The 27,732-nt window shown below is 43.4% G+C and overlaps 1 protein-coding gene across 1 annotated transcript; it reads right to left on the bottom strand.

The window, feature by feature from the left end:
* Positions 1-1,049: 1,049 nt before the first annotated feature.
* Positions 1,050-27,425, bottom strand: scamp1 (secretory carrier membrane protein 1). Its single transcript, XM_063011711.1, has 9 exons — positions 27,326-27,425; positions 15,701-15,778; positions 15,101-15,205; positions 13,689-13,800; positions 13,172-13,300; positions 7,954-8,113; positions 7,676-7,777; positions 5,887-6,004; positions 1,050-2,593 (listed from the first exon to the last, which is right to left on the bottom strand). The coding sequence occupies exons 1-9, from the start codon at positions 27,380-27,382 to the stop codon at positions 2,444-2,446; spliced, it is 1,011 nt and encodes a 336-aa protein (XP_062867781.1). The 5' UTR covers positions 27,383-27,425; the 3' UTR covers positions 1,050-2,443.
* Between the last annotated feature and the right edge of the window lie 307 nt (positions 27,426-27,732).

Here is a 27,732-nt window from a genome sequence, read left to right as displayed (position 1 = left end):
TTACCATATAGAAGCACTTTGTAGTTCTACAATTACTGCCTGTAGTCCATCTGTTTCTCTGCATGCTTTGTTAGCCCCCTTTCATGCTGTTCTTCAATGGTAAGGACTCTCCCAGGACCACTACAGAGCAGGTATTATTTAGGTGGTGGGTCATTCTCAGCACTGCAGTGACACTAACATGTTTTGCTGGTATGAGTAGACACAGCAACATTGCTGGAGGTTTTTTTTAAATGCATTTTCCCCTGTTTTCCTCCCGATTTAGCACACTCAATTTTGTCTTCCGCTGCTGAGAGATACCAGATTGCATCCGAGGAGAGCGCGTCGCTGTACACGCCTCTTCCGACACGTGCACAGCCCTCCTCTTCTCGCCCCTGCTTTCTGTACAGGCGTCTCTTCCGGCAATCAGGGTCCTTACACAGCGTATAAAGACCCACCCACCCACACATAGTCAGATCCCCACCCTGCAGATACGGTGGCCAATTAGTATCTGCTGCAGGCACTGCCAATTATGCCCGCTAGATGGCGCCCAGACAACCAGAGGAAACGCCGAGTTTCGAACCGAGGAGTTCAGAAACTCGGTGCTGGTGTGCTAGTGGAATATCCCGCTGCACCACCAGGTTTTAAATACCACCCAAAAATATCCGGCCAACAGCGCTCCATGTGCAGCGTCCTGTGACCACTGATGAAGGTCTAGAAGATGACCAACTCAAACAGCAGCAATAGATGAGCAATCGTCTCTGACTTTACATCTACAAGGTGGACCAACTAGGTAGGAGTGTCTAATAGAGTGGACAGTGAGTGGACACGGTGTTTAAAAACTCCAGCAGCGCTGCTGTGTCTGATCCACTCATACCAGCACAACACACACTAACACACCACCACCATGTCAGTGTCACTGCAGTGCTGAGAATGATCCACCACCTAAATAATACCTGCTCTGTTGTGGTCCTGTGGGGGTCCTGACCATTGAACAGCATGAAAGGGGGCTAACAAAGCATGTAGAGAATCTAACAGACTACAGTCAGTAATTGTAGAACTACAAAGTGCTTCTATATGGTAAGTGGAGCTGATTAAATGGACAGTGAGTGTAGAAACAAGAATCGGTGTAAGTGTAAAATGTGCTGTACCCAAATAGTACCTTGCTGCATCCTATATACTAGTAGGAGAGGCGCTGCCAGCAAGATGAAGGATTTATGTAGTAAGCACTAAGCAACCACAATCACTGTCACCAGTTAGCCACAAAACTAAGCTAAGCTAAGCTTCTTGTGGGCATTCATAACCAGTCCAAGCTGCTAAGAAGCAATATATTTGCTCCATGCACAGAAGTTTTATATTATAAGTATTATAGTGTTGGGATAAATTATATGTATTTTTTATATTGAAGCTCAGCTCTGCCATCCGGCTGGGCTGGGCGGCTGCATGAACAACGGTTGGTTGTTGTTCATAGGGTTAGGGGCAAGTCGGATCATGGGTCCTCATAACTGGTGCAATTACGACCCCTGCACAGGGTTGAGGAATAACGCTGATCAGGGTGTGGCTCTCTGTACACAATGCTGATCGGTATATATGAACTCGACTCGTGCAGGTGAAAAATGCAGTCTGTACTGAGCACGTGTCGGAGGGGGCGTGTGTCAGTTGAGATGCATCAGCGGTGGAGGGTTGAACGTTTTGCAGTGTGAACGTAGCTCAAGTAAAGTGAAACGAATTTCAGTTACTCATGTAGGAATAAATAGCTCAACACTTACTCAAATACTTCACACTCACTCTCTCACACATACACACATCAACCTGCGCTAGCATGCTAATTGTTTGAGTATCCATGTTTGTGCTCCAAAGCATGCCGTTAAACGCCGGAGAAGTGGGGAAGCTTTTGGTGCGGGTCGCTTTCTCCTGTCGTGTCCGTGTCCTTGTTCTTCCCTGGACCCTAAAAGGCCCCGGATACAGACCTAGAGAGCTCCTCAAGCACGAGGTAAGGTGTGACGGAGAGTGACTTAGACTGGGTCTAAGGAGCGGGATGTGGGGGGGACCAGGGACAGCGTGTAAGGCAGAATCGGATACAGCAAGCAACAATAGGACCATCTGCATGTCCCGCTGGTCAGTCAGTAATGGACGCGACTGTCATCCAATAAGAGAGCGAGATAAATGAAATGCCTGTGTGAAGTGCATGTAGGTGTTGGATGGTGTACAAGGGATTATCTCACTCACTCTCACACAGACACACACCCACACACACAGTCCCGATGCGCAAACACACAACCCGCGCTCGACGAAATAGCCAGCTGAAAGGGAAGGAGCACGTCAAGCCCACAGCAGGGACACGCCCTGGAACCCTTCACATCTGAAACAGGCTTACGGAATAACTCAAGTCTGGAGTATGATTTAAAAATAACGAGAAAGGGAAGAAAGTGGGAGGAGCTTGAACAGAGACGTCTCTCGCGGCCGATCAGAACTGCTCTTTGTATGCTCCGCGGGCGGCGGACGTGGCGGCGTTGGCGGCTGCCGTCTGCACTGTTTTGTTGGACATGACGCCGGTGGCGAATTCCTGCTGGGCCTTCTCGAAGCTCGCGCCGGTGGTCCGGTACAGACCGTGGACCTACACACACACACACAAACACAAGAGTTTTAACATCTTTCTCAGTAACATACAGTGTATCACAAAAGTGAGTACACCCCTCACATTTCTGCAGATATTTAAGTATATCTTTTCATGGGACAACACTGACAAAATGACACTTTGACACAATGAAAAGTACTCTGTGTGCAGCTTATATAACAGTGTAAATTTATTCTTCCCTCAAAATAACTCAATATACAGCCATTAATGTCTAAACCACCGGCAACAAAAGTGAGTACACCCCTAAGAGACTACACCCCTAAATGTCCAAATTGAGCACTGCTTGTCATTTTCCCTCCAAAATGTCATGTGATTTGTTAGTGTTACTAGGTCTCAGGTGTGCATAGGGAGCAGGTGTGTTCAATTTAGTAGTACAGCTCTCACACTCTCTCATACTGGTCACTGAAAGTTCCAACATGGCACCTCATGGCAAAGAACTCTCTGAGGATCTTAAAAGACGAATTGTTGCACTACATGAAGATGGCCAAGGCTACAAGAAGATGCCAACACCCTGAAACTGAGCTGCAGCACAGTGGCCAAGATCATCCAGCGTTTTAAAAGAGCAGGGTCCACTCAGAACAGACCTCGCGTTTGTCGTCCAAAGAAGCTGAGTGCACGTGCTCAGCGTCACATCCAACTGCTGTCTTTGAAAGATAGGCGCAGGAATGCTGTCAGCATTGCTGCAGAGATTGAAAAGGTGGGGGGTCAGCCTGTCAGTGCTCAGACCATACGCCGCACACTACATCAAATTGGTCTGCATGGCTGTCACCCCAGAAGGAAGCCTCTTCTGAAGTCTCTACACAAGAAAGCCCACAAACAGTTTGCTGAAGACATGTCAACAAAGGACATGGATTACTGGAACCATGTCCTATGGTCTGATGAGACCAAGATTAATTTGTTTGGTTCAGATGGTCTCAAGCATGTGTGGCGGCAATCAGGTGAGGAGTACAAAGATAAGTGTGTCATGCCTACAGTCAAGCATGGTGGTGGGAATGCCATGGTCTGGGGCTGCATGAGTGCAGCAGGTGTTGGGGAGTTACATTTCATTGAGGGACACACGAACTCCAATATGTACTGTGAAATACTGAAGCAGAGAATGATCCCCTCCCTCCGTAAACTGGGTCGCAGGGCAGTGTTCCAGCATGATAATGACCCCAAACACGCCTCTAAGACGACCACTGCTTTATTGAAGAGGCTGAGGGTAAAGGTGATGGACTGGCCAAGCATGTCTCCAGACCTAAACCCAATAGAACATCTTTGGGGCATCCTCAAGCGGAAGGTGGAGGAGCGCAAAGTCTCGAATATCCGCCAGCTCCGTGATGTCGTCATGGAGGAGTGGAAAAGCATTCCAGTGGCAACCTGTGAAGCTCTGGTAAACTCCATGCCCAGGAGAGTTAAGGCAGTTCTAAGAAATAATGGTGGCCACACAAAATATTGACACTTCAGGAACTTTCACTAAGGGGTGTACTCACTTTTGTTGCCGGTGGTTTAGACATTAATGGCTGTATATTGAGTTATTTTGAGGGAAGAATAAATTTACACTGTTATATAAGCTGCACACAGACTACTTTTCATTGTGTCAAAGTGTCATTTTGTCAGTGTTGTCCCATGAAAAGATATACTTAAATATCTGCAGAAATGTGAGGGGTGTACTCACTTTTGTGATACACTGTATACACTGATTAGGCATAACATTAAAACCACCTCCTTGTTTCTACACTTACTGTCCATTTTATCAGCTCCACTTACCATATAGAAGCACTTTGTAGTTCTACAATTACTGACTGTAGTCCATTTGTTTCTCTACATACTTTTTTAACCTGCTTTCACCCTGTTCTTCAATGGTCAGGACCCCCACAAGACCGCAGGTACTGCAGTGACACTGACATGGTGGTGGTGTGTTAGTGTGTGTTGTGCTGGTATGATTTTTAAACACCGTGTACAACTGTCCACTCTATTAGACACTCCTACCTACTTGGTCCACCTTGTAGATGTAAAGTCAGAGACGATCGCTCATCTATTGCTGCTGTTCGAGTTGGTCATCTTTGAGACCTTCATCAGTGGTCACAGGACGCTGCCCACGGCGCGCTGTTGGCTGGATGTTTTTGGTTGGTGGACTATTCTCAGTCCAGCAGTGACACTGAGGTGTTTAAAAACTCCATCAGCGCTGCTGTGTCTGATCCACTCATACCAGCACAACACACACTAACACACCACCACCATGTCAGTGTCACTGCAGTGCTGAGAATGATCCACCACCTAAATAATACCTGCTCTGTAGTGGACCTGGGAGAGTCCTGACCATTGAAGAACAGCATGAAAGGGGGTTAACAAAGCATGCAGAGAAACAGATGGACTACAGTCAGTAATTGTAGAACTACAAAGTGCTCCATTATGGTAAGTAAAGCTGATAAAATGGACAGTAAGTGTAGAAACAATGAGGTGGTTTTAATGTTATGGCTGATCGGTGTATGGTTGTGTAGTAAAGCTACAAGCTGAACAAAGACTCAGAAAAATGCTTTGCATCAAGCCTCCACACCTAATTATTTTACTACTTATTATTTTCCATTTTCTCCCAAAACTAGTTAGCAACATCCCCACAGGAGGGCCACAGACTAGAACCCGGCCCTTCTGACATGTAGAATAAAATAGAATGCCTTTATCTGTCATATATACATACACATACATGTGTAAGTACAGTGAAAAATTATTTTTTCGTATATCCCAGCTCGTTTCGCGGCTAGCAGAAAGGGTTAAGGGCCTTGCTCAAGGGCCCAACAGTGGCTGAATGGCAGAGCCTACCCACTAGGCTACCACTGTGTGCATTCACGGACTGCTTCTTTACACCTACAAGGGGTGAATTCTCACAAAGAGCTGTAGTGCCTCAACCAGCCAGCAGGGGTCATGTTTTTGCAGCAGCAATGTTCAGATACACTATATGCCATTCAATCCATCAGAAATGACCAAGTGTTTCTATTAGGGACCTGGGCAGGATAGTAGCACAGCTGTTCTCTGCAGCTGTGTGCTGACCTATTCGAATATTGCACCGACTACCATGTTGTTACCATATATTTAGTGCAAGAATCAACTGATCAGTATCAGTGTCAATGGGATCCATTTCATTCAAGGCATAGGGGATGGGGGAGGAGACAAAGTACATGGAACAACAAGTGTATACCCACAGAGTTCATCTGTATGCAGGTGTTAAGGCTGAATGTCCATACTAGATAGGTGTACCTAATAAAGTGCTCACGTAGAGTGAGCAGTTTTACCTTTTTGAACATGATCAGAGAGATGACGGCAGAGGCGGTGAAGAGAGCAGCGATAAGGATCATGATGATGCCGATAGGAACGCTCGTGTTAAGGCCAGTCAGTGCCGAGATCCAACCACTACACACACACACACACACACACACACACACACACACACACAAAGGCAAAATTCCAATATTTAGAAGATAATGTCTGAAAAACTGTCTGAAAAACAAGGCATGGGTAAATAACAGTATGGAGTCCGATTGCATAATAATCTGCGCACAGTAATAAACTGCATAGGTTTATGCATCACTATAGGCCCGCATATCGCAAGGACGTCACTCAGGCCAGATTTGGTCTTATCATCAGACTCTTCTAAGCAGGTGGTGTCAGTGGAGCTCACTGTCCCCTGGGTATGGAGGAGGCCTAGGAGCGAAAGGAGGCAAAATATCTCACAAAGAGCTCACAGAGGACTGTAAAAGCAATGGGTGGGAGAGCCGCTGTGAGCCCATTGAAGTCGGCTGCAGGGGCTTTGCAGGGCAGTCTCTGCATCGGATGCTCAGCCTCCTTGGGATTAGAGAATTCCAGGAGAGGAAAGCCACCAAAAACATCACTGATGCAGCTGAAAAGGCATCAAGGTGGCAGTGGATCAAAAGGAGTGATCCATGGTGTAGCTCGCTATTTGGACACAAGTCGGGGGCTGATCAACCCCGGCTGGGTCGCCGAGGTGAGGGTGTCTGATGATCTAAGACCCGAAACACCCTATGACCCTGGGTTTATCACGGAAGATGTGTCCAAGTTGCACCACACAGTGTTTTCAGAACTTGACTAAAGGTTTCTTTTATATATACATATACATATACAACATCTTTAGTGCGTCATGGTTTCTCTCCACTAATGCCAATCCAAGCTCTGATTGAGGAGAACGAAGCTAACCCACGCCCCCTCCGACACGTGGGCAGCAGCCGTATGCATCTCGTCATCTACACTTAACGAGTGCATATGCAGATCAGCACTGTGTACGGAGAGACGCACCCTGATCAGCGCGCTCTTTCCGCGTCTCCGTGCAGGCGCCATCAATCAGGTCGTAGTTGCATCGGTCATGAGAGAGTCCCTATCCGGCTTAATACCCCACCCCTATATGAACAACGGGCCAATCGTTGTTCATGTGGCTGCTCAGCCCAGCCGGCAGGCAGAACTGAGACTCGATATGATGTATTTGAGATCCCAGCTCTGGTGTTCTAGCGTGTGTTAAATTAGTTCATGTGACAATTAGTTCCATCTCCCAGTCTAGTCATTTCCACTTCCCAGTAGTGAAATCTAATCCCAATCTGATTAAGGAGAGCTGGATCAGCACACCCCCACACGTGTCCAACCTGTAGCCTCTTCTTATTACCTGCCAGTGTTGAGTTCCTACATGGAGGCTTATTGCGTAAGGCTCCATGTGACACCCACCCCAGACTTCATACTAAAGCCAGCCAAACAGACTCCATAACATGACTATGGTAATAAAAGGTGCGCCAACAACTTTGGAGTGAACAACAGTGGCAACCTGTAACCTTCCATTGACTAGACTAGTTCCTTTACAACTAAGCTACCACTACCACTTGGTTGCACTCCTACATGGGTAACAATGGTCAGGTGATTTGATTCAGAACTAATTGAACCTTTGAGCAGATCTACGTACACTGGAAGCTGCAGTGACAAGTGTTCTACACTCGACAGCCAGTTAAATAAAAGCAGTAGTACATATGGTATAAACCACCAGCATTCATTAACTGTGTGTGTGTGTTTGTGTGTGCGTACCTGGCACCCCAGCCTGTAATGCCAATGGCCTGCATCACATGGACTCCAAACTGACAGATATACACAAAGAAGAACACGAAGAAACGGAAAGAGCTGTCACTCCTGCAGAGAAAAAGAGGGAAAAAAATCAGTAATGATCATCATTTACATCTGGAGACAATGACCAAACTGCCTTGTTCTTTTGGGGTTTTAGAGACCCCAGTGTCATAATTTAAAATTAACGAAGCTACCAGAGAGAGATTCTGTAAAGAGGTGTGTGTGTGTGTGTGAGATTGTACCTGAATGCTCCATACAGAGGTCTGTACCAGCAGACGAACGAGCATGGAGTGAAGAGCATGAACCAAAGCATGGCCAGACCAAAGTCTACGCCGCGCTGCGGATCTACACAGAACCACGCCAAGCAGCCAAAGATGTTGATGAAAAGTGTCGCTGTATGGACTGGAGAAGAAACACATAAAAACAAGTTATACACAATTAATAATCTGTTTATCTCACATATACATTCAGAACTTTTACGTCATGTGTTTGTACCTCGCACATGTTCACTCATTTATTTATTATCTCTGCTTTACCACTGCTTCATCCTATTCGGGGGTGCGGAGGGTCTCATTCACTGGGCGAAAGGTAGGAAACACCCTGGATAGGTCACCAGTCACTTATACCTTGGGCAGATTTGTATCTCCAATTAGTTAGTTTAGTGTTTAGTTTTTAACGCCATGTCTGCCCTTTGGGCCACGTTCATGGCAGGAAAGGTTGTGATCTGTCTTTGCTTATTCCGTTTGACTTAGAGAAGTTGTGCCTGTTGTCTATGCATGTCCATTTATACAGTGTATCACAAAAGTGAGTACACCCCTCACATTTCTGCAGATATTTAAGTATATCTTTTCATGGGACAACACTGACAAAATGACACTTTGACACAATGAAAAGTAGTCTGTGTGCAGCTTATATAAGTGTAAATTTATTCTTCCCTCAAAATAACTCGATATACAGCCATTAATGTCTAAACCACCGGCAACAAAAGTGAGTACACCCCTAAGAGACTACACCCCTAAATGTCCAAATTGAGCACTGCTTGTCATTTTCCCTCCAAAATGTCATGTGATTTGTTAGTGTTACTAGGTCTCAGGTGTGCATAGGGAGCAGGTGTGTTCAATTTAGTAGTACAGCTCTCACACTCTCTCATACTGGTCACTGAAAGTTCCAACATGGCACCTCATGGCAAAGAACTCTCTGAGGATCTTAAAAGACGAATTGTTGCGCTACATGAAGATGGCCAAGGCTACAAGAAGATTGCCAACACCCTGAAACTGAGCTGCAGCACAGTTGCCAAGATCATCCAGCGTTTTAAAAGAGCAGGGTCCACTCAGAACAGACCTCGCGTTGGTCGTCCAAAGAAGCTGAGTGCACGTGCTCAGCGTCACATCCAACTGCTGTCTTTGAAAGATAGGCGCAGGAGTGCTGTCAGCATTGCTGCAGAGATTGAAAAGGTGGGGAGTCAGCCTGTCAGTGCTCAGACCATACGCCGCACACTACATCAAATTGGTCTGCATGGCTGTCACCCCAGAAGGAAGCCTCTTCTGAAGTCTCTACACAAGAAAGCCTGCAAACAGTTTGCTGAAGACATGTCAACAAAGGACATGGATTACTGGAACCATGTCCTATGGTCTGATGAGACCAAGATTAATTTATTTGGTTCAGATGGTCTCAAGCATGTGTGGCGGCAATCAGGTGAGGAGTACAAAGATAAGTGTGTCATGCCTACAGTCAAGCATGGTGGTGGGAATGCCATGGTCTGGGGCTGCATGAGTGCAGCAGGTGTTGGGGAGTTACATTTCATTGAGGGACACATGAACTCCAATATGTACTGTGAAATACTGAAGCAGAGCATGATCCCCTCCCTCCGGAAACTGGGTCGCAGGGCAGTGTTCCAGCATGATAATGACCCCAAACACACCTCTAAGACGACCACTGCTTTATTGAAGAGGCTGAGGGTAAAGGTGATGGACTGGCCAAGCATGTCTCCAGACCTAAACCCAATAGAACATCTTTGGGGCATCCTCAAGCGGAAGGTGGAGGAGCGCAAAGTCTCGAATATCCGCCAGCTCCGTGATGTCGTCATGGAGGAGTGGAAAAGCATTCCAGTGGCAACCTGTGAAGCTCTGGTAAACTCCATGCCCAGGAGAGTTAAGGCAGTTCTGGGAAATAATGGTGGCCACACAAAATATTGACACTTCAGGAACTTTCACTAAGGGGTGTACTCACTTTTGTTGCCGGTGGTTTAGACATTAATGGCTGTATATTGAGTTATTTTGAGGGAAGAATAAATTTACACTGTTATATAAGCTGCACACAGACTACTTTTCATTGTGTCAAAGTGTCATTTTGTCAGTGTTGTCCCATGAAAAGATATACTTAAATATCTGCAGAAATGTGAGGGGTGTACTCACTTTTGTGATACACTGTATGTGCTGCTTCAGTTATTGACAGGAATTTTAGGAGAGTTGTGGCTTTTGTATTGCTAAATAATTCCTTTATGGTTTTTGCTGGTAAGATCTTGTAACTAGAGATGGGACGATCGATCGGCTATGAATCGGTATCGGCCGATTTTTAATCCAAATATGCTATCGGCGATCGGACGATATTTCCTAAAAGTAGCCGATCCGATCGTGTGATATATAAAGATCACGTTAAGTTAACAGCTCAGTGGATTGATCCAGACTTTGAACTACAAAGCACCAACCATCGCATCAAAATTCGTCAACAATCGTACAGAAACCATCGTGAAAGCTCTTCATGACCTAAAATAACATCATTAACGTTGTGCATCATACAAACGATTTAATTTTGCTGATTGAAATATTTACTTTAAAAAGATAATTCAACCCGGTCACATCTGAGTCGATTCTATCAGCACGTTATATAAACTCCTGGTTCACTTTGGTAAATCGTAAGCGGTTCTTGCTTGTGATGTAGATGAGAACAGAAAACGTTACAGAGCCAATCGGAGGCAAAAGTTTATTCATTACCAAATTCGTTAGTTCAGGATCATCTGCTGAACTTTTAGGACCATCAGAAAACTTTTAGCTCCTTAGACGGAACGAGTCTGACTCGGTTGCAGATCTGTGGTAATAGCAGTTTAATTAAGCTTTTTAATTAAGCTTTTTAATGTAAGAGTCACACAAAATGTTCTGTATTAGTTGGTGTTTATTTAAAACCACGACATTAACAGTAAACACGGAGAGATAACTGAGAAGAGAAACTTACGCTTCGCAGAAAATGAATCGACTCGTGAATCACTTTAAGCGATACAGTGAACAGATCATTTCTCTTAAAGGCACAAACACACACACGCGCGCTGCTCCGGTTTATGTTCACTGTGAGGCTCTTTTTAAGTTTTTTTCCAGACTGAACTGGATAACATTAAACCTGCATGTGTGTGTGGTCAGTTAGACTAATTAAATACTGTATGTCTCCTGTGGGTAAAAAAAATAATTGTTTAATGTACTTTATTTACTGCTAAATTTGCAACACCCCCCCCATTGGAATCGGCTATCGGCCGATATCCCTGAAAGGAGATCGAAGATCGGAATCGGTGCCAAAAACCCCGATCGGTACATCTCTACTTGTAACCTAACTGAATGTCTTCGGACTGTGGAAGGACCACACAAAGGAAACTCCCGCAGACACAGTAAGAACATGAAGTTATGCATGTTTTGTTATGACCAGACAGCAGGTGTCACTGGCGCAGAGAAAAGTGCTCTGCCAGATGCGTCTGTAGTGAGTGCTGGGTCGTGCCATTAGCACAGCTGACAATCTGAGAGGTCCCAGAAGCTTATTATAAAGCTACAAAGCCAAGAAAATTCTGTGCATGGGCGAAAAGAAGGGGTCTGCTAGTACTGCGCACGTGTCGGAGGAGGCGTGAGCAGCGATATACCCTCTAATGCGAAAGACAAACTGACTATGCTAAATCGGGAGAAATGCATAAAATAAATAGAAAAAAACAATTGCAAAAGCTGTCCACCACTTTGACTTCTTCTCATCAACGGTAAACAATAAATACAGAAACTAAATTTATGTATAAAAATGTGAAAACCTGATATAAAGCACTTGCCAATTTCATTTCAGCAAAAAAAGGAGGATAGAATGAAACAGTGACATCCTGATGACAATATAAAGAATATACAAGGGGTTGGACAATGAAACTGAAACACCTGGTTTTAGACCACAATCATTTATTAGTATGGTGTAGGGCCTCCTTTTGCGGCCAATACAGCGTCAATTCGTCTTGGAAATGACATATACAAGTCCTGCACAGTGGTCAGAGGGATTTTAAGCCATTCTTCTTGCAGGATAGTGGCCAGGTCACTACGTGATGCTGGTGGAGGAAAACGTTTCCTGACTCGCTTCTCCAAAACACCCCAAAGTGGCTCAATAATATTTAGATCTGGTGACTGTGCAGGCCATGGGAGATGTTCAACTTCACTTTCATGTTCATCAAACCAATCTTTCACCAGTCTTGCTGTGTGTATTGGTGCATTGTCATCCTGATACACAGCACCGCCTTCAGGATACAATGTTTGAACCATTGGATGCACATGGTCCTCCAGAATGGTTCGGTAGTCCTTGGCAGTGACGCGCCCATCTAGCACAAGTATTGGGCCAAGGGAATGCCATGATATGGCAGCCCAAACCATCACTGATCCACCCCCATGCTTCACTCTGGGCATGCAACAGTCTGGGTGGTACGCTTCTTTGGGGCTTCTCCACACCGTAACTCTCCCGGATGTGGGGAAAACAGTAAAGGTGGACTCATCAGAGAACAATACATGTTTCACATTGTCCACAGCCCAAGATTTGCGCTCCTTGCACCATTGAAACCGACGTTTGGCATTGGCACGAGTGACCAAAGGTTTGGCTATAGCAGCCCGGCCGTGTATATTGACCCTGTGGAGCTCCCGACGGACAGTTCTGGTGGAAACAGGAGGAGTTGAGGTGCACATTTAATTCTGCCGTGATTTGGGCAGCCGTGGTTTTATGTTTTTTGGATACAATCCGGGTTAGCACCCGAACATCCCTTTCAGACAGCTTCCTCTTGCGTCCACAGTTAATCCTGTTGGATGTGGTTTGTCCTTCTTGGTGGTATGCTGACATTACCCTGGATACCGTGGCTCTTGATACATCACAAAGACTTGCTGTCTTGGTCACAGATGCGCCAGCAAGACGTGCACCAACAATTTGTCCTCTTTTGAACTCTGGTATGTCACCCATAATGTTGTGTGCATTGCAATATTTTGAGCAAAACTGTGCTCTTACCCTGCTAATTGAACCTTCACACTCTGCTCTTACTGGTGCAATGTGCAATTAATGAAGATTGGCCACCAGACTGGTCCAATTTAGCCATGAAACCTCCCACACTAAAATGACAGGTGTTTCAGTTTCATTGTCCAACCCCTGTAGATGAACGGTCTGTGTAATTGAATGGAAGATACTCACACATCCACAGATAATACATGATTTTGACTGTTTTCTGAAACTCCACTGGAATGTCCACCGATACGTCGTGGTAGAAACATGGGCCGACAGGAAACTTCTCAGGTAGTGGCGGCCAGTTGTTTTTCCTTCCTGAAAAAGCGAGACAAAGTGAATCAAGGAAATGGGATGAGAATAGCAATTTTATCATAGAAGCTTATAGGAAGGTTGCACTGAATTAATTGTCATTAGTTACTGGCTTTATAATGTCACAAGGCCAGACTTTCACTCGGCCTGAAATTAAAAAGTGAAGTATCTGTGGGGTGGTTGTGGCTTATGGCTTAACTAAGACATATTAATGCCCATGATTTTGGCTTATGTTGATGTGTCCACAGACTTTTGACCATAAAGTGTATATGCCTGTAATACTTACAGGTGGTACTTGGAAAGGTTTTGGTTAAATCAGGTATGATACCTGGTCTAAAACGTTAAGGAGTCATTTAGAAAGTAGCATTGTGGGAAATGTAGTTCTCTTAATTACCCCCAGATGCATTAAGGGACTGCATCTCTCTCTCTCTGCGGTCCAGCTCTGCAGCTTTCCTCTCCAATTCCTCCTGCCTTCTCAGCAATTCCGCCTGGGCCCGTGCCTGATCCTGGAACAGACGCACATGCATACACCAGTTTCAGTCAGCACTAAGAAAGCCAGGTAGCGTGAGGTTATTAGAGGTCACCAAGGCAAAAGGATGTTCCATTAAATACTAAGGCTAGGGGTTGAATAATAGTGCACATGATGTATTTGAGGTCTGTCGTTATAAGCTCAATTGGTGGAATGTTAACAGGTCAGCTGAGGGATCACCACGGCTCCCAACCTAACCCCTAGCCCTGTGACTGTTCATGTGACTCCTCAGCAAGCCATGCTCCGCCATGTGACAAGGCAGCAATCGTCTTTTGACCATGACATAAATGACTTCCAACTGATTCTATTTATATTCACTAAGCACTTCCTCATGGTCAGGGTCCAGCACTACCCAGAGATAAAGACAGAACACAACCCGAACAGAGGACCAGGCCACTTCAGCTCCACACAGATACTGTACATACATAGTCTATCTTCAAGATGTCTAAGAGGAAACAAGTGCATCCAGAGGAAACCCACACACTTGGAGAAAATGTGCAAATCTCCTCACAGACAGTGAATAGAGACAAGGATCGGTCCTCGGGACTCATATTGCTATGCAACACCTAGCTTTAACTATCCTGTCATACACCCACACAGAGTACCTTGTGTATTTATCATCTTGAATTGTGTGACTGAAGGTCACAGGTACTCAGATCGTGGGATTTCAAAGATTTTTGGAACAGTTCTTTATCTGTGACAAAGTATGGAACACCTTATTTACTGATTTAAAATTCTACACATGGCACAAATTTTATTTGGCTATTTTAATTCCTCTAATTTCCAAAAACATAAAGAAGATGGCTTGGCTACTTCGAACTGCCCGGTGTGGGTGCCCTGCACTAAACTGGCGGCATGTCCAGTTTGTGTTTATGTCTTGCGACCATTATTTAATTATTTGTTCATTCAGCATTCAGGGTTGTGGTAGATCCGATTCAATGGGTGAAAAGCAGGAAGCACAAGTTGCCAGTCCATCACAGGGCAGCCACACATATGCTCAGGGCAATTTCAGTAGCCCCAATTGCCCTAACTGCATGTCTTTGGAAACAGTAGCACCCAAAGGACACCCAAGCAGATACAGGGAGAACATGCAAACACAGAATGGACCCTGGCCACCTGGCTCTGGAACTGTGCCCAGGACATTTGAGGCGCTACGCACTGTATCACCTGGCCTAAATCAGCCATTGTGTCAAAGTAATTTTCTGTAAAACCATCCCCAAAGGGTAATTCATACTGATATGGTGTGTGTGTGTGTGTGTGTGTGTGTGTGTACGTACCTGTGTTTGCTGTTGTGAATAAGCAGGTGGTTCCTCGGTGGGCTTCATGATGGCCGGCTGTGTGTTAGCAGTAGGCGGGACTTTAGGTACTGACCCAGGAGGTGCCTAACAACATTAAAAAAAAATTGTACATTAGGAAACATGTTCTTATCGACTAAAGACAGTGAAAATGATAATGAATTACATAGTGTCAATATTTTTGTCATTAAAAACCAAGAACTGAGGTGCACTGTTGGCCACAGCTGCTCAGACCTCAGTTTCTGATCTTGCATTCAGCCTCAGCAGTGCTACCAACCAGGCCAGACACAACTGGCAATATCTGAGGGAGAGCAGACCTTGCTGGTACAACAGCGTCTGCTTCTGCCTGGTCGAGGGTGCTGGCACAAGCGGCAGAGGAACACAGTGAAAGCAGCTTGTTCCACTGTGTTAAGGAGTAGCCGCTGGCTCGTACTTGCCAATGGTGGCATGTGATAACCTGTGCTGGGTGCGATGAGCTACAGGCGGTCACACTGCACATGGGAATTGAGTATATCCAAAATGTGACGGTGAAAAAGAAATCTAATAAATTGTAGCTTGAAGTAGTGTGTAAAATACACTTACAGGTTTTGTATCTGTGAAGGGATTGTACTCCTCCAGGCCGGGTGGTGCATTCCTCGTTACTTGCGTCACTGAGGGGTCCTGAAATAGAGGAAGACAAAAAAAATAAAAATTCAAAACTGCAGTTTAGCACTGTAAATAAATTAAATTATAAAACTTATTTGTAGTCTATATTATATGCACACATCACATGTTTCAAATGCTAAATATAACTGGGATCTAAAAAATAGGACCCCACATGTATTTTCTACAGCAATAATTCTCAAAATAATTGGGATCTAAGAAATAAGACCCCACATGTATTTTAGTAACACAGTAATGATTTCCATTCCCAAACTTCTAGGGCTGCACCATACCATTCCCCCTTTCGTCATAACCAGTCCGAGACCAGGTACCTCAACAGCTAACAACTTTATCTTGTTTACATGTAAATCCTAATAATTAATATTTAATCCACTGTCAAAGCACTTTCGCCTGGATTTTTTTCCTTGATCACACAATCTAGTCACTTCCAATTACCAAATGTGAATACGCTGCCACTTGGACAACCTCCCAAAGAAATCATAGTTGGGAATTGAAATGGGTTAAAGAAGTTGTTAGAGAAGTTAAACTGATGGAGTAGATACTAAACAAACAAACCCATTAACTAGTACAACAACCTAGGCTTAAAGGCTCAGTCGACCTTGGTCTATTTTTATTGACACAGTATTCACTCACCCATCCAAATCTTTGAATTCAGGTGTTCCAATCACTTCCATGGCCACAGGTGTATAAAACCAAGCACCTAGGCATGCAGACTGCTTCTACAAACATTTGTGAAAGAATGGGTCGCTCTCAGGAGCTCAGTGAATTCCAGTGTGGTACCGTGATAGGACGCCACCTGTGCAACAAGTCCAGTCGTGAAATTTCCTCGCTACTAAATATTCCAAAGTCGACTGTGAGTGGAATTATAACAAAGAAACAAAAAACAACTCGGCCACGAAGTGTTAGGCCACGTAAAATGACAGAGCGGGGTCAGCGGATGCTGAGGCGCATAGTGCGCAGAGGTCGCCAACTATCTGCAGTCAATCGCTACAGACCTCCAAACTTCATGTGGCCTTCAGATTAGCTCAAGAACAGTGTGTAGAGAGCTTCATGGAATGGGTTTCCATGGCCGAGCAGCCGCATCCAAGCCTTACATCACCAAGCGCAATGCAAAGCGTCGGATGCAGTGGTGTAAAGCACGCCACTACCGGACTCTAGAACAGTGGAGACGTGCTCTCTGGAGTGACGAATCATGCATGATTTTGGACAATTTCTGCTCCCAACTTCAGTGCACAAAGCAAGGTCCATAAAGACGTGGATGAGCGAGTTTGGTGTGGAAGAACTTGACTGGCCTGCACAGTCCTGACCTCAACCCGATAGAACACCTTTGGGATGAATTAGAGCGGAGACTGCGAGCCGGGCCTTCTCGTCCAACATCAGTGTCCGACCTCACAAATGCGCTTCTGGAGGGATGGTCAAAAATTCCCATAAACACACTCCTAAACCTTGTGGAAAGCCTTCCCAGAAGAGTTGAAGCTGTTACAGCTGCAAAGGGGGAGCCAGTGACCTGATCACTAGTTCAGTATCTTATCCACTGAACTACTACAATTTCAGAAAAAACCTCATAAAGAACTAAATCAAAGGGTAAACCTATTTCTAAAACATTGACTTTACAGCATTCAAGATGTGTTTGTGTTATATATTAAGTAGGTAGGTTTTAGAAAGTCCAGGGACATATTGGCACGCATTTTTTTAAAGTTGATTGGTGCCAACTTTTGCTTTTACCAGCAAACTCTCCTTAGAAATCATGTCTGTCCATGCAAAACCCTCAACACCAAACAACAGCGCCAATGTTAAAGCTAAACAGAAGACCATAAGAAGTATTTAAATAAACTGAGTTTAAAAAAAGGAAATAAAAATGAGAAAAGAACAGATGCTGCCATCCTGTAGGCAAAACAAGGTTCGAGGGCTTCTCTTCTCTTAGATCCTCTAGCTGTAAGGGGATATTTGATGAAGACGCAGGCTATAATTACCATCTGGCGGGGAACTGATGATTCCAATAATTTTCACTAACTATTAATAGGCAAATGTAGGAATGTGTGTTCCCAAACTGAAACTAGAGAAAATGGTCTTGCTTTATAGGAAGAGCGTTCTCTTGGATACATAAAGTATGAACACACAGACACTTCCATCTATACTGTTGGCGCAATAAGGAGGTCTGTGTACCTGGGGCATGTCTGGCTATGCGTCAAGAGGCCGGTGCCATGAATATTTTAGCCAGTAGGGCAATGAATGTTTCATGGGCCAACTGTACATGTGCGTTCTCAGACACAAAGTTCTGAGTAAACTGATAGGCCTTTAGAAAGCAACACACAGATCACGGATGCTTTACTACTTTAATGCGAAATCCTCAAAAGAATTCAAATTCACACGCGTCAGCTTAATTCACCGAGACTTCGGCATGCGTTTTGTACTGTGACCTTTTTTCTAAAGATGAAAACTTGAACCCGAGACCTGGATTGACATGGCTCTTTAAAAACAAGCATATGACGTATTATCCCTTCCTTTGCACATTGTTAAACTGCAATACCATCAGAGACACCAAATGGCCTTTGCATGCAGGGACAGGGTTTAGTCCTGGGTCCTGTAAATTTTCTTAAAGGCTTAGCTTTGGCTTACAGATTACTCACAAGTAACGTATGGATCATTCAGCATATACATTGATCAGCCATACCATTAAAACCACCTCCTTGTGTCGACACACACTGTCCATTTTCATCAGCTCCACTTACCATATAGAAGCACTTTGTAGTTCTACAAATACTGACTGTAGTCCATCTGTTTCTCTGCATGCTTTGTTAGCCTCCTTTCATGCTGTTCTTCAATGGTCAGGACTCTTCCAGGACCACCACAGAACAGGTATTATTTGGGTGGTGGATCATTCTTGGCGCTGCAGTGACATGACATGGTGGTGGTGTGTTAGTGTGTGTTGTGCTGGTATGAGTGGATAAAACACCTCACTGTCACTGCTGGACTGAGAATAGTCCACCATCCAAAAACATCCAGCTAACAGCGCCCCGTGGGCAGCGTCCTGTGACCACTGATGTAGGTCTAGAAGATGACCAACTCAAACAGATGAGCAAGAGATGAGCGATCGTCCCTGACTTTACATCTACAAGGTGGACCAGCTAGGTAGGAGTGTCTAATAGAGTGGACAGTGAGTAGACACGGTATTTAAAAACTCCAGCACAACACACACTAACACACCAGCACCATGTTAGTGTCACTGCAATGCTGAGAATGATTCACCACCTAAATAATACCTGCTCTGTGGTGGTCCTGACCATTGAAGAACAGGGTGAAAACGGGCTAAAAAGATATGTAAAGAAACAGGTGGACTACAGTCAGTAATTGTAGAACTACAAAGTGCTCCTATATGGTAAATGGAGCTGATAAAATGAACAGTGAGTGGTTTTATTGTTATGGCTGATCGGTATACCTTGTTTATATATGCTGATGAGCCAGCTGATGGTAGTTATCTGTGGTACACGTGTTGAAGGCAGCAGATACGATCACCTTAAAGACCTGAGTGAACCTGGATCCAAAACAGCAAAAAACTAAGAAGTTTATTTTTATATATAGGGGAACAAACATGATATCAATAAAAGAATGAATAAAGCAAACGTTCGAATGCCAACTTCATGCAAAAATAGGACAGTGACGCAACTAATTCCATAATCGCTATCATGCTAATTTGGCCGCACAGGGCTCAATATGTCTCACAAGCCTGAAGCAGCAAGTGCACAAAGTCTTATGAATTTTTTATGAAATCCGTAGTTCAATCAGAAAGGCAGTGTAGAGTTACTTCTGGAATTCTATTACAGTGTAACGTTCTTTTACGAATATTTTAAACAAATCTGACCAATCAGAATAGAAGCTACAGGTCTTGTGGTCTAATTATATGCCCAGTAAAGAATACAAGACTGAACACAGTACATGTACCAAGCAAACCAATTATTCCAAACAGCCAAAAGCATTAAAGATATAAGGCACACAAGCATCAGCATGAATACTATCTTTAAATTAATGTATTATGCTGCACATTAAGCAGAATGTGTTTTAAATACCACACTACTAGACATTGTGCTAAATCTGCTCTCGGTGTGGCCAACAAGCTTATACCCATATATCATATGTTATTCATAATCACAGTTATATACCCTCCAGCCTCAGTACTTGGCATAACATCGTTTGATAACCTATTATAATAATAATAAATCCATGACAGTGAGGTTTGATGGCTTTTGTGCTGCAAGTGCTTCCTTCATATACTGTATAGTGCTTTTATTTACTCGCACCAATGATTTACTTAATCATTAAAACCACCTCCTTTTATCTACACACACTGAGCACTTTGTAGTTCTACTAGGGCTGGACGATATGGCTAAAATTTATATCACGATATGACTCCTAATTTCGGTCGATACGATATAATTCCGATATCGATATGAATAATACAAATGTCAGAAAAACTGCCAAAAACACCAAAATTGGATGGCGGTACCTGCAAACCTCTTTTCTGGTTTCTGGCAAGAAATACAAGCTGAATACACGACTGAATCAGTCCTTCCTCTCTTATCAGCTATTTCGTCTGCTTCTTTTTCAACTGTGGACAGTGGCGGAGCCAGACAATTTTCATAGGGGTGGCCAGACTGAGACCATTGCTCACACAGGGGTGGCACAGAAACTGTCCGATACCTTATTTTTGTATGTGGCTAGTGGCTGTTGATCTAGTAGTGTTTTGGTCACTCACTCGTTTACCTATACAGGCAGTGAGTGCCATGTAGAATTACATCAAGTCTAGCATAATAAGCTTTTAATTTTTTTCTCATTTTCCCTGTGAAAAACTAAAATATAGCCTATAACCTTAACAGAATTTCAAAGATATTCCTTTGCAATACTTGATCGCAAACTTGTGTGTACTGATGAGACTCATCTGAACCCCAGAACATGCTAGTGTGAATGCATGGAAAACAAATTTTAATTTTCTTTCAAGAATATGATACATTCTGACCAACACTATTAAGCCAAATCAGCATTGAAAATTGACTTTACTTTTAATAGCCGTCTACAATGCTGGGGCTTCTTAAAACTGAATATTCTCTTTTCAATAGAAGTGTTATATACGGTAAGTGCCATTAAATTGTTTTTGAAAAAAAACCCCGCCCAATTAGGAGGAAACCCGCCCAATCTGGCAACAGTGGAACGCGAATATCCCGTTGGTGCCTTTATTCGTAGCGCGCCACAACTAATAAGAAGTAATATTAATAACTGGTATTAGTACTCAGTAGTAGTACTTTTTCTGTAATTGTGTTGGTGGTTGACATTTATGTTGAGTGTATTACTGCACTGTTTTGATGGAGAACTACTCGCTTGAGGTGCGCTGTTGAATTGCGTCCCTGTGGGAACCTGCGAGCAGAAATGCCTCCGCAAAAAAGTAACACAGGCAAAGCGCACTGACGTAATGCATATCGATCGAATTTGTTTAAAAATCATATCACAGTTATTGAAACATTTTCTATCGCGATATATATCGATATCGAATTATTGTCCAGCACTAAGTTCTACAATTACTGACTGTAGTCCATCTGTTTCTCTGCCTGCTTTGTTAGCCCCCTTTCATGCTGTTCTTCAATGATCAATGATGACTACAGAGCAGGTATTATTTAGGTGGTGGATCATTCTCGGCACTGCCGTGACACTGACATAACATGGTGGTGTGTTAGTGTCTGTTGTGCTGGTATGAGTGGATCAGACACAGCAGCGCTGCTGGAGTTTTTAAACACCTAACAGTCACTGCACCCCCTAGACAGCGTCCTGTAACCACTGACGAGGGTCTAGAAGATGACCAACTCAAACAGCAGCAATAGATGAATGATCGTGTCTGACTTTACATCTACAAGGTAGGAGTGTCTAATAGAGTGGACAGTGAGTGGACACGGTATTTAAAAACTCCCGAAGCGCTGCTGTGTCTGATCCATTCATACCAGCACAACACACACTAACACACCACCACCATGTCAGTGTCACTGCAGTGCTGAGAATCATCCACCACCTAAATAATACCTGCTCTGTGGTGGTCCTGTAAGGGTCCTAACCATTGAAGAACAGCATGAAAGGGGGCTAACAAAGCATGCAGAGAAACAGATGGACTACAGTCAGTAAGTGTACAACTACAAAGTGCTTTTCAGTGTATCTTGTCTAAGCAATTGAAGGTTAAGGGCTTGCTCAATGGCCCAACAGTGGCAACCTGGCAGTGGTGGGGCTTAAACTAGCAACCTTTTGTTTACTAGTACAGTACCTTAACTGCTAGGCTGCCAACTGCCAACTAACCGAGCTTTGTGTGTTCTGAATCACCGTTTGGAAAGTCTGATCCTCACCAAAAGCAAAACATTGATCCTCAAAATGTCTTGGCAATTCACATCACCAAGGCAGCACATGCAGTTTATGCAGCACAAGAACAACCCTAAATCATCATCGATCCTCCGCCATTCTTGACCGTGGGGACAGTACTTTTCTGGTCATAAGTCTTTACTGATCCATATGGCCAAACAGTTCCAGTTTTGATTCATCAATTCATAAAACTATGTCCCTAACGCTGCAGGCCGACCCACATTCGTTAAATTGTTAAGTGATCGTGTAATCCTCTAAGTCTTTTGCAGTAACGCAAGACAAAATGTTGGGCTTTCTTCCATGACCAGGCAGGTTTGCTGCTGCGCTATAATTTGGAAATACTGCCAATGGTGTCTCTTGAAATGTTCAAGGTCTTGGAAATCTTATCTCAAATGTAAACCCACTGTCATTTTGGTGCAATGAAATTATCTCCTCTTAGCTTTTGTGAGAGCTCCTTAGTTTTCACCATGGCTTTAACACACCTTAAACACATGATTCTCTGAGTGGTGTTTATATAACACTTAATAGCTAAAGCAAATATTATCTAGGGGTTGAATAAGTGTCACGTGGCAATAAGAACAAAATATCCTGCTACTCTAAGATACAACATAATTCGTTTTCTTTGTTGCTCATAAAGACTCAATTTAAAGTAAAATCTACATCTGCAAAAGGTGTATAGTGATAAAGGGAACTTGAGGGATCTCGAGGGACGTGGGGGTAAATATTTCCAACTGTATGCATGTGTGCGTGTGTTTAGAATGCCATGTTAATGAAGGCGTTTGGGACAGTGGGGATTCTGATGTTTCTCATTGGTTCCTCGGGTGCAGGAGTCGCTTTTGCGTGGGTGGCTTGATTGTGGGGGCGAGGGCAGGCCATGATTAAAGGGATGATAAACAGATGCACCATTTTATTACTGAGTGAATGAGGTTGGACGAAAAGTGAGAGAAAGCATGCTTTCACCAGAATGCTGGACATGTTATTACTATATTTATGAATACAAAATCATGTCATAAATTGCTGTAATACGCTGTGGTCGTTGCCTTTAATCAAATTCAATGGCATAAAGCTTTGCACATTTATTTTAGACATTCTACATGTTTGCATGAACTTGGGTGGAATGCTTACTTTAAAGGGAAGCACAAGGATTTCAACAATTTGCTCAACTGACCTTGTTCCTGTGACTAAATGACGAACACATGCTTATTTGTTTCATATAAAACTGTGACGTAAATTCTTACTTCCACTTTAATAATTATAATGTCTGACTAACAATTGTTATCCTCTGTGAAATAAATTTAATTTAAGGAAATACACAACTGTAGAGTGAAATTAAACAAAAATAATAAACACATATTGCACATTTTTAATACTTTTCCAAAAAAAAAACCTTTTATCTGCATTTAGCCTATTTAAAGCAACTTACAATTATGACTGAACGCAGTTTGAGCAATTGAGAGCAATTGCTCAAGGGCCCAACAGTGGCAACTTGGCAGGGGTGTGGATTGAATCGGCAACCTTCTGATTACTAGTCTAGAACGGCACAGTGGCTAAGTGGGTAGCACCGTCGCCTCACAGCGAGAAGGTCCCGAGTTCGATCCCCAGGTGGGCCGGTTCGGGTCCTTTCTGTGTGGAGTTTGCATGTTCTCCCCGTGTCCACGTGGGTTTCCTCCCACAGTCCAAAGACATGCAAGTGAGGTGAATTGGAGACACTAAATTGTCCATGACTGTGTTACACATGAACCTTGTGTAATGAGTAACTACCGTTCCTGTCATGAATGTAACCAATGTGTAAAACATGACTTTAAACTCCTAATAAACCAACAAACTAGTCCAGAACCTTAACCGCTGAGCTACCACCACCATATATAATAATGTTCTTTATTTCAATGTAAATAAAATGTACTAGAGCGCTCGGGTGGTGCAGCAGTCTAGGCTAGCCCTCTCTGTGGTGTTAAATAGACGACTACGCAGACATGACTGGCTAGGTAGACATGGATTGCCACACTGTCCAAGGGTGTTCCTGCCCAGAACCCAGAGTTTCTCAGAGGAACCGTACCTGCCAGACTCTGAACTAATCAGCTGTCAGTGTGACTTCTCTACCTACTCACATGGTCTAGTTCCAGAATCAACTTAGTTCCTTCATTTTTTAAATTGGATCTATGAATGTATTAGCATAGTCCTTGAAGAACCCTCACCATGTACATATTTAAAATTGATTGTGTCTTTAGCAATTATTAAATAAAATAGTGAAAATCTAGAGTTGATTACCTAAATATTTTCATGTTGAATCAATCTAACTATACAGTAGATGTTTTTTTTTATGTTCAACCAGGACCCGCTGCTTTCGAGTGTTTGTGATAATGAGAAGGAGATGGACCTGATGGATTTGTGAAAAGGCTGGAAAGCACAGCAAATAAACAGCATAAAGTACATGCTCAAAGTGATGAATTTGTTTAAGCTTTTATAATAATCTCCCCTGAATAATCCTCAAATTCTGCACATAGCCCCGTTTATGGCTGAAATCTGTTTTAATCTGAAATCTATACTCCTGTCCATGTTCTTTGAATGAATCGAAGCTCTTATAGGTCCCTCCCTACAAGAGTGTCATCTATATAACTATAATATTATATCTATGAATATTTTACATTAAAACATAACTTTCTGTTGACTCTGTGCACATTTTGTCAAAGAAATATAACCGGAGTGTAAGTGTGCTCACTAGCAACAATTGAGCGTGTTGAAGGAAGGAAAGATTGGATGAAATCACTTTCCGGCAAATGTGACTACAACTAGCTGGACTGAGGAAGAAACAAAACACAGCTGGATCCTCTGCATATGCCGGGGCTTTCTGTAAGACTCCGCCGCTGACCGGTGTATAAAAGAATCCAGTGGCAGTTTATCAGTCAGAAAGGGTTGGTAGGGGCTGTCAGAGTGCATAGGAAATAGAATACACCGATCAGCCATAACATTAAAACCACCTCCTTGTTTCTACACTCACTGTCCATTTTATCAGCTCCACTTACCATATAGGAGCACTTTGAAGTTCTACAATTACTGACTGTAGTCCATCTGTTTGTCTGCATGCTTTGTTAGCCCCCTTTCATGCTGTTCTTCTATGGTCAGGACCCCCACAGGACCACCACAGAGCAGGTATTATTTAGGTGGTGGATCATTCTCAGCACTGCAGTGACACTGACATGGTGGTGGTGTGTTAGTGTGTGTTGTGAGGGTATGAGTATCACTGTCCCTGCTGGACTGAGAATAGTCCACCAACCAAAAATATCCAGCCAACAGCGCCCCGTGGGCAGCGTCCTGTGACCACTGATGAAGGTCTAGATTAGAAGATGACCGACTCAAACAGCAGCAATAGATGAGCGATCGTCTCTGACTTTACATCTACAAGGTGGACCAACTAGGTAGGAGTGGACAGTGAGTGGACACGATATTTAAAAACTCCAGCAGCGCTGCTGTGTCTGATCCACTCATACCAGCACAATACACACTAACACACCACCACCATGTCAGTGTCACTGCAGTGCTGAGAATGATCCACTACCTAAATAATACCTGCTCTGTGGTGGTCCTGACCATTGAAGAACAGCATGAAAGGGGGCTAACAAAGCATGCAGAGAAACAGATGGACTACTGTCAGTAATTGTAGAACAACAAAGTGCTTCTATATGGTAAGTGGAGCTGATAAAATGGACAGTGAGTGTAGAAACAATAGGGACTGAAAATGTTACATCCTGTTTTCAACTAATTTGCGAACCTTATTCTGGGCAGGTTGCATTGGAATTGAAGGCTATCCCAGATAAACTGGACACAGCATGCAAATCATTCTGGACCAGGGCACCAGTCCATGGCCATGTATCACTGACTTAGGCATTTATTTACATTTATTTATTTAAGTGGTTTTCGAAATGTCCAAAAGGCTCATGCTCGGTGTCCACAAACTTTTGACCATATTGTGAACATTCACATTTTGTGTATTTACAGCATAAAGGCGACACTTTTAGCCAGATGGACCAAAGGCTAAGGGGCTTGCTCAAGGGTCCAACAGTGGCAACCTGGCAGTGGTGATGCTTAACTAGTTCTATACCTTGACGAATGAACTACCTCTGCCACTGACAAGTGGAGTAAGAACAGAACAGCTCCAGGGTCCTGGCAACCAAGGGTCAACTTACACCCCTACTAACTGTCAGGTGGGAATTTGGCATGTTCTCTCCGTGTAAACACCTGTATTCCTTGGGGTTTTTTTTTTTTGGTCACACAATTGACTAGTCAAACAGGTACTAGGGACTAGGTACTGTAAATTTCCTCTAGATAGAAGCTGCTGAGTAATAAATTGGGATTAAATGGTCCTGGATGCCACTCATCAGGATAAAGTGGCTTAATAAATGAATGAATAAATAGATTATAAAGCTTCAACCCCTTCAAACACTTCAATAATGTCAATTGTGACAGACCTAACAATGTATTTGCATACTGTTTTATCGCAGCCCTTTAAAACGACACCTGAATCCACTTGGCTGCGCCTCCTTGGTAAACATCAGCACGAAAATAAGGCCGAACCCTAAATGACGCCGGTTTCCTAGCGAAGTGCACTAAACATGATGTGGAAACCCGTAACTCGCTGGCATGCGTAGTGCACCTATATAACAAGCACGTAGCTTTTTGAGACGCGACTTGCAGTATACGGTTTTTCCAACTAACCGTGCTGACTGAATGATATACCATGTCATTGTCAACCCATGTAAAATGAAAAATAAACCACATAATTATTGTCCACTTGGTACGATTTAAGCTCGAATAAATAAAAATAAATGCGTTTGTTTAATTTGAGGGTCAATATGAGATAAATTGTATGAAATAAATATGTTAACAACACCATAACGGATTGCTAATTAGACTTGTCAACAGAATGAGTAAATTATTAAAGATAACAGGCTTAATGATTCGGTTTTATAAATGTATAAACAATTAAAGCATTATATGTCATTAAGACAAAGTGAACAATATATTCAAGCTATTTTTACATAAAATGCAGATAACGTTAGACAGTGCACTTACTCACTCGGCAGGGCTGGGTACGTTAGCTTTAGCTGCAGAGCTAATTATTAAAGTATTCTTAGTGAAGCCGCTTTTCTTTACCTGAAAAGGATTGCTGAAGTCCGGGTCCGCGAAAGGGTTGCTGTCAAAATCCGACATTTTAATGGCGAACTGTCTTTATTGTACAACGCCGACAAAAAAGCTGAACACAAAGCAAAGCTCGCTAATGCTCCAGCTCTCCAGGACCAGCGCCGCTCTCTCTGAACAACTGCTGCAAAATGGCAGAGACGGAAGTGACGTCCACCTGTCATTCAGCTCACCAGCTCAGTGTGTCAATTATCATGAATCATGGACCGTTTGTTTACATTTTATATCGCTGTTTTATGTCCTTAAACCCAATATTACGCGTATTTTAAATATTTAATTGATTAAATATACGTTCTATAATGCTAACTTTATCCTTTGTATTGTGGTAAAGCTTTGCCCGTTTTTCTAATGTGCAACCCCGA

The sequence above is a fragment of the Trichomycterus rosablanca genome, chromosome 16, assembly GCF_030014385.1.
Source record: "Trichomycterus rosablanca isolate fTriRos1 chromosome 16, fTriRos1.hap1, whole genome shotgun sequence".
Lineage (NCBI taxonomy): Eukaryota > Metazoa > Chordata > Actinopteri > Siluriformes > Trichomycteridae > Trichomycterus > Trichomycterus rosablanca.
Note: the sequence above shows the minus strand (reverse complement) of the source record. Positions and strands in the feature narration are given on the sequence as shown.